The following is an 18,055-nucleotide window of genomic DNA, read 5'->3' as shown; positions in this document are numbered from 1 at the left end:
TTGTTGGCAAGTTTATTGAACCTGCAAGCACTATTAGCCATGGATATTGTTGGCTGTTAAAGCTATAAAGTATCCCAGAGCTCAGCAAGACTGCAATTAACTAATAAATGCAGAAAACAGTGCATGTGATTTCTATGAACTGAGCAGAAATCCATTAATTCTCTGACTTCCTGCTTGTAAATCAATGGCACACAGTAATTACTGGTTTGTAAATAACTACATAACAACCAGAGCCGTAACTAGACTTTTTGGTGCCCTGTGCCAGAGGGAGCATTGGCGCCCCCTCTTCATTTTTTTAAATAGGAACATAAGATAGTACACCTGAAAAAAGGGCCATGGCTTCATGGGGAATGGCCAGGGAAGAGATAGGGGAGGCCAGGAGATGCTGGGCATAAAAGAAGAGGAAGCTACAAGTGAGAATGATAATAAACAGGAAAATTTACAGGCCCAAACAGCGCCCGCTGCCCTGCGGGTGTCCTGTGCCATGGCACTGGTCGCACTACCTTAGTTACAGCCCTGCTAACAACCACTAAGAAAAAAATGCACCACTGTGACAGATCTTAAAAGAAGAAACATTGCAATGAGTTAAAAAAAATCTCAGTAATAAATACAAAGTACAATATAAATGTATACAAATACCCACCAAGGACCCTATGGTACTGCGAAAGGGTATTTTACACCATACAGGCAACAAGTGATGATTTTTTACCTGCACAGTTATTCCTGCTCCCTTGTATTCTGCATGTAGACCCCGGGAGAAGAAATCCACAAAGACCTGAAAGAGTAAGGGTTAAAAGACATAAACAAGTGTTCTTCTATAATTACAACTGTATTGTAAAAGAAAAACAAAGAAAAGCTTCTTGCTTTACTTGATTAAAGGTGTAATAAGGCGACATGTATTGGTAATGCTGGCCATACACACTGCAATTATCAGGACGATCCGCCCGATATCGGCGGATCGCCGCGATAATTGTAGCGTGGGGGGGGGCGACCGAGGGTTAAATATTGGTCAGGCATGCTGGATTGTCCAGCATGCCCGTCCGATGCGATATTTACCCGGTAACTGTCGGCCGCATCGGGCAGTGTATGCCCAGCGCGGCCAACAGACAGACATTTCCTGTGTTCCTTCCTACGGAAGGAACAGGGAAATGTCTCCTCCCCCGGGGGGCGGAGCGCAGATGTCAGGCTATACACTGAGATTTCTCTCACAGTGTATGCCGCGGACATCTGCTGCTGGCAGCCGGCCAGATAAAATGTCTGACGGTCTGACAGACATTTTATCTTGCCGTGTATGCCCAGCATAAGAAATGTCCAGTGTTTCAAAGGGGCACATCAGCATGGCAAACTCTAATGTTTTTGTTTCACACGATAACCCCCTTAAACATATCCTTCCAGGTCCCATGATTTAATAATCATACTCTCTAGGTAATTTGAGAAGTAAGGTGGATCCTTACTTATCACTTTTCTGGGTCACCATTGGATCCATATGGATCAAACTATAGATATAGTGAATGTGCACAAGAACAGAAAATATTAGCAGCCAGTAGATATAAAAGAAAACATACACCTTCTCAAATGCAATAAGGAGGAAAGCAAAATATCACAAAAGATTTTTAATGCCCTTTGTGTCCAGTATCCTCTTACGCCTATCCTGTATACTTTGCCTAAAATGCACAAGGACAGCACTAGACCACCAGGGAGACCGATTATATTGGCTCGTGACTCCCTATATCAAGTTACTTCTCAGTTGCTGGATGTGATCTCACAACCACTGCTTCCTCTACAAGGGACCTTTCTAAAAGATACCACCTCTTTATTGAAGAAACTAATCGATCTGGGTCCAGTGCCTAATGGCACACTTTTGTGCTGTGTAGACGTCCGTAGTCTCTATACGGTTATCCCTCATAGGGATGGACTACTGGCTATGAGAGACTTTCTTGAACGTAATCTATTACCTTCTGTATTTAATCATGATCTGTTCCTTACATTGTTGGAATTGATTCGGCATAGGAATTATTTCCTTTATGATGGGGAAGTGTACCTGCAGCTATGAGGGTGCGCCATGGGATCTTCCGTGGCACCCTCGTATGCTAATGTTTTTATGTTTGCAGAGGAACAAAGATTATTTTTTGATGATCCTGATATTGCTCAACACATTCTCTGGTACACCCGGTACATTGATGATGTACTACTCCTATGGACCGGGGGAGTTGACTCTTTTGAAAAACTCATGATTAAGATCAATGAGGCTGATTCTCCCATAAAATTCACGTGTGTATGATAATCGGGAAATTCATTTTTTGGATGTAAAAATCAAAATCAATAATGACCTTACTGAAATTGAGGTATTCAGGAAAGGAACAGACAGGAATATGCTGTTGATGGCTTCCAGCCATCACCCTACAGCACTAAAACAGGGCTTACCACTGTCGCAGATGATGCGTATTGCCGCATCACGAGCGACAGGCTTAAGCTCCCAGATCTGATTGATGATTTAATTAAAAGTTTTGTGGCCCGTGGTTATGATTTAAAGCATTTGATGTTACAAAAGTCCAAAGTGCTCGACATGTCTAGAGAAGAGCTATTGAATCCAGTTAAACGGACTGGACAACGGTTCATCCCTTGGACCAGTAATTATACAGTAGCCAGCCCTATCATTAAAAGAGCCACTAAAGCTTTATGGAGTATTGTAACTACTGATAGTGAACTTCCTTCATTTAAGAACATGCGACCATTAGCAGCATTTAGAAGAGGTAGAAATTTAAGAGATAGGCTGGTGAAGACAGATATCACTGGCAGAGGTGTTCCAGATTTGTCTAATGTTAATCGAAAACCACCGGGTTGCTATAAATGCAACAACTGTACTACATGTTCTTTTTCAATAGCTTGTAAATCATTTAAACACCCCCACAACAATAAGTCCTATGATATCCATCATGTTTTGACATGTAGTAGCACACATGTGGTATACATGATTGTATGCCCATGTGGATTGAGGCCCTGATTCAGAGCCTGACGCTCTGACAGAGCTCTCGCTCTGAATCAGGGCCGTCCTTCCTGATTTTAGAGCGGCCTCCTGGCCGCTCGCATACCTGTGGATGACCACCCACAGCTATAGTGAGCGGCCAAAAAGATTGGGCTTGCGATGAGACCCTTGTGGTAGGGTCTCGTCTGCCGCAAGCCCTGGAGTGCTTTCGGCTCTATCAGAGCCGAGAGCACTCCCACTGACATCACTTGTGATGTCAGTGGGGCCATGGGAACGCCTCCGTCTGGCCAGTCACGCCCCCGGCACGCCCACCAAAGGGCGCGTGCTGTCACTCACCATCAACAGCACGCCCCCTTTGTAGCGAGACCCATAGCGACGGCTTGCCCATCGCTATCCGGGTCTCGCGCATGCGCACGACGGAGCCGCCTCCGTCGTGCGCATGCGCACTGGGCTAACATCGACCCGCTTGCGAGCGCTCGCGAGCGGGTCTGAATTAGGCCCTGAGTTACATTGGTCAAACAACAAGAAAATTTAGTGAGCGTATGGCAGCTCATCGCTCTGCCATCCGTTTGTCGCTAAGTGGCAGAACGATTGACCAACCAGTGGCAAAGCATTTTAAGGAAAGAGGTCATTCTCTCTCGTCACTTAGATGTTTTATGATTGACCATGTACCTCCTTCACTAAGAGGTGGGAATAGGGCTAGAAGACTTCTTATTAGAGAGGCACAGTGGATTGTTCGTTTGGACACGATTAGTCCCAGAGGACTTAACGATAAAATCAACTGGAATAGCATTATTTAGGTCAGTCTATTTTTCTTATATATACCTGTTTCAGTAGGCATCGACTGTGCTTTGTTTATGATTACTAGTACTTTAATGTGCAGGATGGGATTATCCTCATTTAAATTAACTATAAGGGTTTTTTTTGGGGTTGGATATGTTTATTTTCGTTATAGTTGTTATTTTTGTTAAGCATTATATATTTGTATTCATGTGTAACACTTATGTAATTGTTTGTTTGTTCCAGTAATAGATAGGGAGTATGGCTACACCAACACTGGCTACTTGTCCCATAGAGATCGGAGCTCCCGCGGCAGCAAGTGAGTGGAACGCAGGAGGGTGGTAGCTGTGGAACGCAAGTTGTGTGTTTCCATGGTGACACATCCTGGCAGAACCCGGAAGCGCGGCAGGGGAGGCCCGACGGCGTGACTCGTGAGCATCGTGGTGACTGGAGTAAAGGTATTTAAGGGGTGTTTTGTCTGTATATTATTTGTTGTATGTGGTCCTGACGACGGGATTATATCCCCGAAACGGAGCAATTTCATGGATTGAAGGGAGTGCCGGCAGTTGGTGGATGTTGTACACACACACACACACACACACACACACACACACACACACACACAATAATAATTTGAAGATGTTAAAGTGCTAAATAAAGTTTTAAAGTGTGCCACCCCAGAGCAGCCCGGCCACACCTCCGGCTTTTTGGGGTTCTGCACCCCGGACTCTGACCAAGTAATAGGGACCTCCAGTATCAGAGAGTGATATTATTGAGCAGCTACCAACATGTATTGCTGTACTGAGAGACATAGATGGGACGAGTGTTTGAAAGGCATGCCGGTTCTTGTAGTGCCATTAGGAGGACTTAAGGGTGACTCCAAGGTAATCTGGCTCTCAATTCAAGTATATTTGTATGTGCCATTATCATGTGGCCTTATATTGGGTGCAATTTTATGACCCAAAATGGATATAGTTATCAGTTCTGGGGATGAGTTTGGGGTGTGGTGCCCCCCCAGAGTTGGTGTGGCTGGGCTGCTCTGGGGTGGCACACTTTATTTAGCACTTTAACACATTCAAATTATATTTTTTTCTCTTAGTATATATATATATATATATATTTTTATTATTTTTTTTGTCTTAGCATTTTAATTACACCTTCCACCTATGTTTCACCTATTAACACATAGTTTATGCTTTATACTTATTAAAACATACTAACACTTTAGTCTTTTACTGGTGTGCTTCCCTGGGGTGGCTGGCTTTCACTGGCTTTTTTGGGGTTCTGCACCCCAGACTCTGACCAAGTAATAGGGACCTCCAGTATCAGGAAAGCCTTGAGGCTTAGCCATATTTTTGCAAAAAAATGCAACTGAGATCTCTGAATTATCTACCACCATGTAGTTTTTCAAATCTTATTGCTGATTTCATTCTGAGTGCTGGGGGATTACTTTTTGTTGTGTCTTGCATAGTACAGTCTGTACAGTGTAATGTTTGTTGTCCACCCTTGGTATAGTGAAGCACTTGAAGAGTACCGTTAGCCTTTCGGGAAATAGGAGAAAAATCTAACACTCTCCTTATGGTAAGATCCTTACTAGAAATGCACTTAAATGGACCATATCACAAATGAACCAACAGATCTCTCATTCCCTATTCTAAATTAGTGTGGTTTTTTTTTAGACTTACTGTATGTTTTTATTTGATTTCCCCTCCCCCCCTATCCCCCCAGCAAGGTTAAGTCAAAGTTGTCCCATTCAGGATGGAGGGACAGAGCCTTCAAATCAGAACTTTCCCACCTAAATCAGAACAGCGGGGAGGGAATGGGTATGAAGTCCCGGCGACTCCTATCCTGACTCTGGCAGCCCAAAGAGAGAAGATCCCGACAGGGCAGGTAAGTACTCTATCCCTACCTCTCTCCTTCCCCTAACCCTCCCTTAGTGATGCCAAACCCTAAACTCCCCCCCCTGGTGCCTAACCCTAACCTCCCCCCGGCGGTACCTAACCCTAACCCCCCCTTACTGCACCCTATCCCTCTCCCTTCCTACCCTAACCCTCCCTTAGTGGTGCCTAACCTCCCCCCCTAGTGCCTAACCCTAATCAAACCGCACCCTAAACCTAACCCTCAAGGGGGGGTGCCTGACCCTAACCTCTCCCTGGGGGTACCTAACTCCCCCTTAGAGGTGTCTAACCCTAACCTCCTCCCCAAAAAAACCTAACCCCGCTACGGTCCCTAAACCTAACCCTCTCCCCCGCGGCTAACACTAAGGGCGCCCCGGACTTAGGGCCTGATTCAGAGCCGGACACTCTGACCAGAGCGCTCGCTCTGAATCAGGCCCGGCCTACCTAAAATTGGAGCGGCCTCTTGGACGCTCGCATAGCTGTGGGTTACCACCCACAGCTTATGCGAGAGTCCATGATGATGGTCAAGACCATCGTGACCATCAGGCTTGCGACGAAACCCTGCGGTATGGTCTCGCTGCCGCAAGCCCTGGAGTGATTTTGGCTCTATCACTTGTGATGTCAGTGGGGCCGGACCCAGACGGTAGGCGTTCCCATAGGAACGCCTCCGTCTGGCAGCCACGCCCCCGGCACGTCCACCAAAGGGGGCGTGCTGTCACTCACCATCGACAGCACGCCCCCTTTGGTGCGAGACCCCGAGTGATGGATTCCCCGTCGTTCGCCGGGTCTCGCGCATGCGCACTTGGGCACCATCGACCCGCTTGCGAGCATACAGCGCTTGCGAGCGGGTCAGAATCAGGCCCTAAGCTCATTGTTAACATTATCAGTGGCAGACAAAATACAGCTTAGTGACTACTCCCTTATTTGTAATGAACAACTCACTCCTTATAGGGGGGGGGATATGTATCAGACCTTGGTGAGAGACAAAGTGGTGAGAGATAAAGTACCAACCAATCAGCTTCTGTCATTTTACAGTCTGCGTTTTTGAAAAATGACAGTTAGAAGCTGATTGGTTTGTACTTTATCTCTCTCCACTTTACCTTCCCCTAAATTCCAGTACAGTGCAATCTACTTCCCTGTAACATATGTATATGTCTTTTATTCTGACACATTTTACTAACTCATATTTTAACTTAATTATAAAAATCAATACATTGATTTGTCGATCTACACAAAGGATTCATTCCAAAGGTTCTCATCCATACCTTGGATGCACTATATACGGTCGAATTTGGATAAGGGCGATTTCCAGCTCCTGAGGAAAGATTAATAATTAGGCCTTTCTTCCTGTGGAGAAAAATAGTGAAGATAAAAATGAAGGTAAAACCCTGGAAGCACTCACAAATGATTGTTATCCAGCCTAAATTTATGTGAATATGTTTTTTACACCTCTGCCTTCTCAGTCCCTTCCACATTTTACCTTTGCACCATTTGAGGAAGAATAATCTGTGTCATCTGAAAAAGTAAGAAATAAAATATGTTTATTTCAACATCTCTGCACATCACACAGTCTGGAAACAAATGGACATACAGTACTGTAATGTGTGATGAAAAGATGAACGGGTTTTGAACAATGACCATATTCATGTGATTGACATTAGTTCCACAAGCACCTATGCATCTTGGGTTGGGCATGAAGCCTTTAAGCATGCTTGGACATGGCTGCAGCTAGGGGTGTGCGACCAAAACGGCACCATCACTGCCCCACGGCAGCTGCATGTGGCTTGCAGGGTGCCTGGAATGGAATACACATGAACTAAACAGCACAGCCTATACAGCAGAGTTAAGCGTAGCATACAGCAGCGTGCTTAACAAGGAAATGGAGCTGAGTCCCGTCCGCGGTGCCTTATATAGAATCCAAGACCCGCGAGAATCCGACGCCACTCGGATTACGTTTTGCAGAATCTTAGTCAGGCGGATTCCCGATGTTCGGGCAGATTCAGATTCCGAGGCATCCAAACCACTCACCTCTAGTGGACGGATATAAGACGCCTGTTTCAGTTGGAACTTGTGCACTCAGCATGGGGTGGGTACAAGTCCGGGTACTAATGATGATAGATTTCCGTATGTAGATGCACAGATAATTGTTTATTACTTTTTTTTAATGAAATGTAAATGAAAGCCCAAATCTGCTTCCAGTTCCATTAGTAGCGCATGCATGCACACTACTGCACAGTTACCTCCTGCTGCTCCAGGTCACAGTCACCATGGCAGCTGTGTAATGGGGTAAGTGGCAATAAGAAAAAAGTTATATTTATCGCACCAATAGGAAGAGTCATAATAAGTAATTCCCCATTATTAAAAAGAATTTCTGCTGTGTTATGTGTGTGATTTATATAATGTCTATCTAAAGATTAACATGTCAGAGGGCTCTATTTATTAACATTATTTTTACTAAAATAAAGTGAAAAAGGGTGTTTTCACACCCTTTTCACATTATTTTAGTTTCACCTGTAGTTATTACAGGGCAATTGGAGTAAAATTAGTAAAATTCTACTCCAACCCCCAGTATCACTTATTTTTAGTAAAGCAGATCGCATTTCCCATATTTGTAATGGGAAATGTGATCCGACCACAGTTACTAAAAATAAATTGTAACAAAATATCGGGGAAAGCCCTGTGATAATAACGCCACCTGGAGGTGGCGTTATCCAGGGTCTCCCCCGGTTTCCGGGCTCCCACTCTGCTCTAATGGGGAGAGCAGAGGCGGGAGCCGGTACCAGTAATCAGCTATGTGGTCTAAGCAGACCGCAAGCTGATTGCTGTAAAAAAAAAGAAAAAAAAAATTAAACATTTTTTCTTTTTACTTACCTGAATCCAGGGACCGGTGATCGGGCCTCCGGTGATGGCTCCTCTCCGGTCAGCTGGTCTCCCATAGTACACTGGGGCCCGGTCATCAGGTGATCGGGCCCCAGTGCAGTATGGGAGATCACCTGATCGGGAAGCCCGGAGAAGATCACCGGAGGCCAGGAGGATGCAGGTAAGTGTAATGAAGGGAGGGCGGGCTCTTAGTCGCGGTATTTTTTCTGAAAATACCGCGACTAGAGTGCGGATGGGATCCGCAGGGACAGAGCTTTATCGCAAGCTCTGTCCCTGCAAGGGATTTATAGTAAATCCCTGTGATATTGCCTGAATTCGCAATGCGAATTCACTTGTTAATATCACACTACAATACGCATTCAATATGCGGATTGTAGTAAATAGAGCCCAGAATCTGCTAATCAGAATCAGTGGTGATTAGAAACGCATGCATTTGGGCTGGGTGACATTAGACCTGCCTATCACTTCTATGCACTCTGGTAATGCGTCGTGTTTCTTCTTCCACAACAAATGCCTTACTGCGACATTACATCTTCCATCTATACAGACAGTGCATATGCACATTTTACACAATCACAATAATAACTTGTACATAAACTGCCAATATATCACATATGGTATACTAAAATTAGGGGTGAGCGGGTTCGGATTTCTGAAATCCGAACCCCCCCGAGCCCCCCCGATCCGAGTCCGATCCGAATCAGGCTCGACTTTTCCCGCCTGACTCGGATCTGAAATCGAGGCAAAACGTCATCATCCCGCCTTCCGAGTCTCGCGGGTTTTGGATCCTATATAAGGTACCCACGTCGGCGCCATTTTCTCACTCGGCTGTGGACAGTGAAGAGGGAGGGTGGGAGTTAGGGCTGTGTAGTGTAGTGTAGTGTAGTGCTGCTGTTGTCCACTACTTCAAAGTCCATAGGGGCTGGCTGTGTTGTGCTGTGCTGCTGTTGTTAATAGGGGCTGTGTCCACTACTTCAAAGTCCATAGGGGCTGGCTGGACTGTGTTGTGCAGTCAGTTCTCCATAGGGGCTGTGTCCACTCCAAAGTCCTGTGCAGTGTCCCAGTCCTAAAGAGGTGCTGTAGTGTTGTCCAGGGGGTGCTCTGTCCATCAGGGGTGCTCCCCCCAAGTGCTAAAAAAATAATATATTTTCTGTGTTTGTGAATTGTGTGCGCAGTAGCCGCACGTGCATCAACAAAGTAGTGCCAAGCGTGCGCCTGTGTCATAAGTAAAGGGCCGGCTGGCTTGACCGTTAAGGGTGCTGTAACCCCCGAAAGTACACTCCAGTCCAAACCAAAAAAAAAATTATTTTCTGTGTTTGTGAATTGTGTGCGCAGTAGCCGCACGTGCATCAACAAAGTAGTGCCAAGCGTGCGCCTGTGTCATAAGTAAAGGGCCGGCTGGCTTGACCGTTAAGGGTGCTGTAACCCCCGAAAGTACACTCCAGTCCAAACCAAAAAAAAAATTATTTTCTGTGTTTGTGAATTGTGTGCGCAGTAGCCGCACGTGCATCAACAAAGTAGTGCCAAGCGTGCGCCTGTGTCATAAGTAAAGGGCCGGCTGGCTTGACCGTTAAGGGTGCTGTAACCCCCGAAAGTACACTCCAGTCCAAACCAAAAAAAAAATTATTTTCTGTGTTTGTGAATTGTGTGCGCAGTAGCCGCACGTGCATCAACAAAGTAGTGCCAAGCGTGCGCCTGTGTCATAAGTAAAGGGCCGGCTGGCTTGACCGTTAAGGGTGCTGTAACCCCCGAAAGTACACTCCAGTCCAAACCAAAAAAAAAATTATTTTCTGTGTTTGTGAATTGTGTGCGCAGTAGCCGCACGTGCATCAACAAAGTAGTGCCAAGCGTGCGCCTGTGTCATAAGTAAAGGGCCGGCTGGCTTGACCGTTAAGGGTGCTGTAACCCCCGAAAGTACACTCCAGTCCAAACCAAAAAAAAAATTATTTTCTGTGTTTGTGAATTGTGTGCACAGTAGCCGCACGTGCATCAACAAAGTAGTGCCAAGCGTGCGCCTGTGTCATAAGTAAAGGGCCGGCTGGCTTGACCGTTAAGGGTGCTGTAACCCCCGAAAGTACACTCCAGTCCAAACCAAAAAAAAAATTATTTTCTGTGTTTGTGAATTGTGTGCGCAGTAGCCGCACGTGCATCAACAAAGTAGTGCCAAGCGTGCGCCTGTGTCATAAGTAAAGGGCCGGCTGGCTTGACCGTTAAGGGTGCTGTAACCCCCGAAAGTACACTCCAGTCCAAACCAAAAAAAAAATTATTTTCTGTGTTTGTGAATTGTGTGCGCAGTAGCCGCACGTGCATCAACAAAGTAGTGCCAAGCGTGCGCCTGTGTCATAAGTAAAGGGCCGGCTGGCTTGACCGTTAAGGGTGCTGTAACCCCCGAAAGTACACTCCAGTCCAAACCAAAAAAAAAATTATTTTCTGTGTTTGTGAATTGTGTGCGCAGTAGCCGCACGTGCATCAACAAAGTAGTGCCAAGCGTGCGCCTGTGTCATAAGTAAAGGGCCGGCTGGCTTGACCGTTAAGGGTGCTGTAACCCCCGAAAGTACACTCCAGTCCAAACCAAAAAAAAAATTATTTTCTGTGTTTGTGAATTGTGTGCGCAGTAGCCGCACGTGCATCAACAAAGTAGTGCCAAGCGTGCGCCTGTGTCATAAGTAAAGGGCCGGCTGGCTTGACCGTTAAGGGTGCTGTAACCCCCGAAAGTACACTCCAGTCCAAACCAAAAAAAAAATTATTTTCTGTGTTTGTGAATTGTGTGCGCAGTAGCCGCACGTGCATCAACAAAGTAGTGCCAAGCGTGCGCCTGTGTCATAAGTAAAGGGCCGGCTGGCTTGACCGTTAAGGGTGCTGTAACCCCCGAAAGTACACTCCAGTCCAAACCAAAAAAAAAATTATTTTCTGTGTTTGTGAATTGTGTGCACTGTGGCTGCACGTGCATCAACAAAGGAGCAGCGCCAAGCGTGCGCCTGTGTCCCATAAGTAAAGAGCCGGCTGGCTCATTTCTTAAAGGGTGGTGTAACCCACAAAGTGCACTACTCTCCAGCAAAAATAAAATAATATTTTCTGTGTTTGTGTGCGCTTTAGCCGCACGTATATATATCAATATAACATAAATGGAGGACCAAACTTTCTCCGATAAAAATAAAATAGGGAAAGATCAAGAACCACTTCCTCCTAGTGCTGTTGCTGCTGCTGGGAGTTGTTCATCATCCCAGAGAGGAAGTAGGAACATCACTACTTTTACTAAACAATTGACCCTCCAACAGTCCCTAGCGATGAGGATGAAGTACGACAGCAGTCATCCTGAAGCAAAACGTATAACTGAGGCCTTGACTGCTATGTTGGTGTTAGACGTGCGTCCGGTATCCGACATTAGTGCAGTGGGATTTAGACAATTGATGGAGGTAGTGTGTCCTCGGTTCCAAATCCCGTCTAGATTCCACCTGCATCCTCAAAGCAGCAGCGACAAGCGTGTGTCTGTCTGTTAAAGGGTGGTGACACCCTCAAAGTGTGCTACACAAACAATTAAAATATTGTTCTTTTTTTTTCTGTCTTTGTGAATTGTGTGGGCTGTAGCCGCACCTGCATCCTTAAAGCAGCAGCGACAAGCGTGCGTCTGTCTGTTAAAGGGTGGTGACACCCTCAAAGTGTGCTACACAAACAATTAAAATATTGTTCTTTTTTTTTCTGTCTTTGTGAATTGTGTGGGCTGTAGCCGCACCTGCATCCTTAAAGCAGCAGCGACAAGCGTGCGTCTGTCTGTTAAAGGGTGGTGACACCCTCAAAGTGTGCTACACAAACAATTAAAATATTGTTCTTTTTTTTTTGGTCTTTGTGAAATGTGTGGGCTGTAGCCGCACCTGCATCCTTAAAGCAGCAGCGACAAGCGTGCGTCTGTCTGTTAAAGGGTGGTGACACCCTCAAAGTGTGCTACACAAACAATTAAAATATTGTTCTTTTTTTTTCTGTCTTTGTGAATTGTGTGGGCTGTAGCCGCACCTGCATCCTTAAAGCAGCAGCGACAAGCGTGCGTCTGTCTGTTAAAGGGTGGTGACACCCTCAAAGTGTGCTACACTAACAATTAAAATATTGTTCTTTTTTTTTTGGTCTTTGTGAAATGTGTGGGCTGTAGCCGCACCTGCATCCTTAAAGCAGCAGCGACAAGCGTGCGTCTGTCTGTTAAAGGGTGGTGTAACTCTCAAAGTGCTCCAAAAAATAAAAAACTATTTTTTTAATGTGTTTGTGACTTGTGTGCGATGTAGCCGCACCTGCATCCTTAAAGCAGCAGCGACAAGCGTGCGTCTGTCTGTTAAAGGGTGGTGACACCCTCAAAGTGTGCTACACAAACAATAAAAATATTCTTCTTTTTTCTGTCTATGTGAATTGTGTGGGCTGTAGCCGCACCTGCATCCTTAAAGCAGCAGCGACAAGCGTGCGTCTGTCTGTTAAAGGGTGGTGACACCCTCAAAGTGTTCTACACAAACAATTAAAATATTGTTCTTTTTTTTTCGGTCTTTGTGAAATGTGTGGGCTGTAGCCGCACCTGCATCCTTAAAGCAGCAGCGACAAGCGTGCGTCTGTCTGTTAAAGGGTGGTGTAACTCTCAAAGTGCTCCAAAAAATAAAAAACTATTTTTTTAATGTGTTTGTGACTTGTGTGCGATGTAGCCGCACCTGCATCCTTAAAGCAGCAGCGACAAGCGTGCGTCTGTCTGTTAAAGGGTGGTGACACCCTCAAAGTGTGCTACACAAACAATAAAAATATTCTTCTTTTTTCTGTCTATGTGAATTGTGTGGGCTGTAGCCGCACCTGCATCCTTAAAGCAGCAGCGACAAGCGTGCGTCTGTCTGTTAAAGGGTGGTGACACCCTCAAAGTGTTCTACACAAACAATTAAAATATTGTTCTTTTTTTTTCGGTCTTTGTGAAATGTGTGGGCTGTAGCCGCACCTGCATCCTTAAAGCAGCAGCGACAAGCGTGCGTCTGTCTGTTAAAGGGTGGTGTAACTCTCAAAATGTTCCAAAAAATAAAAAACTATTTTTTAATGTGTTTGTGACTTGTGTGCGATGTAGCCACACTTGCATCCTCAAAGCAGCAGCGACAAGCGTGCGTCTGTCTGTTAAAGGGTGGTGACACCCTCAAAGTGTGCTACACAAACAATTAAAATATTGTTCTTTTTTTTTCTGTCTATGTGAATTGTGTGGGCTGTAGCCGCACCTGCATCCTTAAAGCAGCAGCGACAAGCGTGCGTCTGTCTGTTAAAGGGTGGTGACACCTCAAAGTGTTCTACACAAACAATTAAAATATTGTTCTTTTTTTTTTGGTCTTTGTGAAATGTGTGGGCTGTAGCCGCACCTGCATCCTTAAAGCAGCAGCGACAAGCGTGCGTCTGTCTGTTAAAGGGTGGTGACACCTCAAAGTGTTCTACACAAACAATTAAAATATTGTTCTTTTTTTTTTGGTCTTTGTGAAATGTGTGGGCTGTAGCCGCACCTGCATCCTTAAAGCAGCAGCGAGAAGCGTGCGTCTGTCTGTTAAAGGGTGGTGACACCTCAAAGTGTTCTACACAAACAATTAAAATATTCTTCTTCTTTTTTCTGTCTTTGTGAATTGTGTGGGCTGTAGCCGCACTTGCATCCTCAAAGCAGCAGCGACAAGCGTGCGTCTGTCTGTTAAAGGGTGGTGTAACCCTCAAAGTGTGCTCCACAAACAATAAAAATATTCTTTTTTTTTTCTGTCTTTGTGAATTGTGTGGGCTGTAGCCGCACTTGAATCCTCAAAGCAGCAGCGACAAGCGTGCGTCTGTCTGTTAAAGGATTACATCGGTGACAGCATCCAAGTAGGCATGTCAGACAGTCCGTACCTGTACTGGCAGGAAAAAGAAGCAATTTGGAGGTCCCTGTACAAACTGGCTCTATTTTACCTGAGTTGCCCCCCCTCCAGTGTGTACTCCGAAAGAGTGTTTAGTGCAGCCGGGAACCTTGTCAGCGAAAGGCGTAGGAGGTTGCTTCCACAAAATGTGGAGAAGATGATGTTCATAAAATGAATTATCAACTCTTCCAGGGAGACCAGCCTCCAGAACGTACAGAGGGACCTGTGGTTCCAGCAGGGACGAATTAATACTCTGTGAGGATGAGGATGTACACACTGAAGAGGGTGAGGAATCGGTGGATGAGGAGGATGAGGATGACATCTTGCCTCCGTAGAGCCAGTTTGTGCAGGGACAGATAAATTGCCAGCTTGTTTTGTGGGGGCCCAAACGAACCAATCATTTCAGCCACAGTTGTGTGGCAGACCCTGGCGCTGAAATGATTGGTTTGTTAAAGTGTGCATGTCCTGTTTATACAACATAAGGGTGGGTGGGAGGGCCCAAGGACAATTCCATCTTGCACCTCTTTTTTTTCTTTGCATTATGTACAGTTTGGGGCCTAGTTTTTCAATGCCATCCTGTCTGCCACTGCAGTTTCACGCCTAGATGGGTCACGTGTTTGTGCCGCCCACTTGTGTCGCTTAGCATAGTCATCCAGCTACCTCGGTGCAACCTTTTGGACATAAAAACACTATTGTGAGGTGTGAGGTATTCAGAATAGACTGGAAATGAGTGGAAATTAAGGTTATTGAGGTTAATAATAGCATAGGAGCAGAAAAACCTACAAATTCTGTGATTTTAGCTGTTTTTATGCTTTTTTTCAAAAAAATACAGATCCAAAACACAAAACCCAGAACCCAAAACACGCAAGGGTGGTTTTGGCAAAACCAATCCAGATCCAAAACACGAAGAAAGATCCAGATCCAAAACCAAAACACAAAACACGAAAAGTGGCCGGTGCACACCCCTAACTAAAATACATTGGAAGCATGCATACAATATACATAATTGTAAGTATATTCATTAATTCTATGTAAAATAAATGTTGGGTGTATTGTTAACCCTTGTCCCTTGAGCATATCTGTGCATTATCTAATCTGCTATGCAAACTCACACACAAATGTATTTGTTCTATCAAAGTCTGTTTCTGTAAGATAAGACAAGGCCGGTCACTGGTGACTGCTGAGTCCCATATCTACATATACTATATATTTCTGCAGGATAACAACTGTAAAATAAGCACACAAACATTATTGCCTACTTCTAAAATGCAGCTATAGTGTGTGTTGACATTGCATGTAAGAGTGTTTGCATTAAGGTAATAAGATTTACCATAGCTAAGATACTTTATATGTCATGTTTACAAACTATTGTATAACAACTCTTTTATGTCATAGGAGACACAGGGATATTACATTATGTATAATTCATAATCCAAATATACCATTGAAAAGAATGTGTAATCTATTAATACAATACTCATTTTGAGTAACAGGGGTAGAGAATTTGATTATGATATAAGGAAAAAAATAAAATAAAAAATACAACACATAAGTACCAATAGAAAACATTTACCTGCATTACTGACTGTATATTGCAGTTAATTATATTATCCAGCATCTAGTGAGGAGGGAAATAAATGCGATCAATGTGTATTCTTTACAATTACTCACATAAAATATATTCACAGAGTCATTAATAGTCAGGATCAAGATTAATGAATAATGTAATTATTGACGAAAAAGCAAAACTGTATTTTTATTTGATGCCATTTTGTATACATATATGGCCGATAGTCACTATACACATCTGACAATGGCACAGGCTGGGAATCTGAAAGCATTCCAGCACATCACTACCAAATTGCTGGCCAGATGGGGAGAGCAGATAACCTCTAGGAGGAAGGTACATCTACAACAGTGCTTTGTAATCACGTATTAAATAGTGAATAATTAAAGTAAGCCATCCGTTTTTAGGTTCTATCCCTAGATGAAAATATTTCTGAGTGAGAAAATCAAGCTTGTTTACTAACATTGCATTTAGGCCCAAAGTTTGCACTAAACCAAAACATACAGATACTTAATTGCTTTCTTTAACTAACTTGCTGTAGACCAGTGGTCCAGGAACTGGGGTAAATCACTCCACATGGGGTAAAAATGAAATTCCTGGGGGTAATGGACGGACAACCAGGCATGCATATGAATCATTCTCATATGCATGCCCGGCTGTGCCGCAGGGAGGCTCTAAACCGGACGCCCACTGAGATGTTGTTACCAGCGGGCGTCCGGCTCCTTCCCTGCAGCGCCACTTTAGCTGGAGGCTGGAGTTCTCTTCTAAACTCCAGCTTCTGTCTCTCTCCATGCGCACTATCGTGACGTCTCTCCCATAGTTCCGAGGAGCAGCAGAGCGGACAGGACAGCGGCGGATGCAGGAGCGGGGATTAAGGTAAGTGTTTTTTTTTTTTGTACAAGCGGCACTACAGGGGCATTATATGGGGGCACTACTACAGGGGCATTTTATGGGGGCACTACTACAGGGGCACTATATGGGGGCAATCCTACAGGGGCACTATATGGGGGCACTACTACAGAGGCATAACTATGGAGGCACTACTACAGAGGCATAACTATGGGGGTACTACTACAGGGGCATTATATGGGGGCACTACTATATGTTTTCCTTCCTTTCAAATCAAGGGGGTAACGTTGTCGTATCTAAATATATTTTGGGGTAAAAGGTAAAAAAGTTCCCTGACCCCTGCTGTAGACAGAGAAAAGCCAATGGATTGACTACTGTTGCCTAGTGCAAATTGTGTACTTGGATGAAGGACCTGCAATATCACTAAGACCCCTTTCAGACATACCGAGAATCCAGGGAATTTGGTCTGCCTCAGCCAAATTCCCGGGTTGCCGCGTATGTCTGAAAGGTACCTACCCGGGAACACATTCCCGGGTAGCCGACCCTTCAATTGACCAGGGAATTTCCTTAAGTCCCAGGAAATTACCCTGCTTATGTCTGAATGGTGCTACCCGGGAATTTACTACTCCCAGGCTGCACCAAGCAGCTTTTACATTGAATTGGCAGCGCAGAGCGTCCTATAGCCGGACGCTGGGGACACCCGCCAGCGCTGGAAACCGCTGACACTCCCGCTGGACCACCAGGGCAGTACATTAATGGAAGGGGTTCTATCTCTTCCCCATTGGGGAGGGGGGGGGACGATGACGACGGCAAATAGGGGATAAAATAGATAACTTATTAATAAAATTAAATGTAAAAAAATGGCTGGATTGGGATTGGCCTGCTTCCTGCTGCATTTTGATACCTCAGCAGCGGCAGCCAGAGAGGGGATAGGCTAGGGGGGCAGATGTCAGAGGGGAGGCAGGTAATCTAAAAAACCCTGCTCTTGTCTGAAAGGGGTCTACCCGGGAATTTCCCGGGTAGACGTTGTAGGGGGTCTCGACCAAATACCTGGGATTTTGCACAGGATAAATTCCCAGGTCTGAGCAGGATATTTCCTGGGTCGTATGTCTGAAAGGGGTATAAGTGAATCTAGACAATTGCACCATGATGTAACAGCACCTAAATCATTGTACAGTATACATGATATCATTTCACTCATTCAATGTCTTGA

General features: G+C 44.9%; 1 protein-coding gene across 1 annotated transcript in view; it reads right to left on the bottom strand.

The window, feature by feature from the left end:
- The window catches only part of LOC148540540 (very-long-chain 3-oxoacyl-CoA reductase-like), a 41,684-nt gene that overhangs the window by 6,400 nt on the left and 17,229 nt on the right, over positions 1-18,055 (bottom strand). The window contains exons 6-9 of the mRNA XM_088444253.1: positions 16,000-16,044; positions 7,145-7,179; positions 6,930-7,011; positions 710-775 (exon numbers count right to left, since the gene is read on the bottom strand). Of these exons, the coding sequence (XP_088300379.1) occupies positions 710-775; positions 6,930-7,011; positions 7,145-7,179; positions 16,000-16,044 (228 nt within the window). The remainder of the gene's footprint in view (positions 1-709; positions 776-6,929; positions 7,012-7,144; positions 7,180-15,999; positions 16,045-18,055) is intronic.

The sequence above is a fragment of the Taudactylus pleione genome, unplaced genomic scaffold (genome assembly GCF_031769625.1).
Source record: "Taudactylus pleione unplaced genomic scaffold, aTauple2 ptg000019l, whole genome shotgun sequence".
In the NCBI taxonomy this organism is placed as follows: Eukaryota; Metazoa; Chordata; class Amphibia; order Anura; family Myobatrachidae; genus Taudactylus; species Taudactylus pleione.
This window is presented reverse-complemented; position numbering and strand designations above follow the sequence as displayed.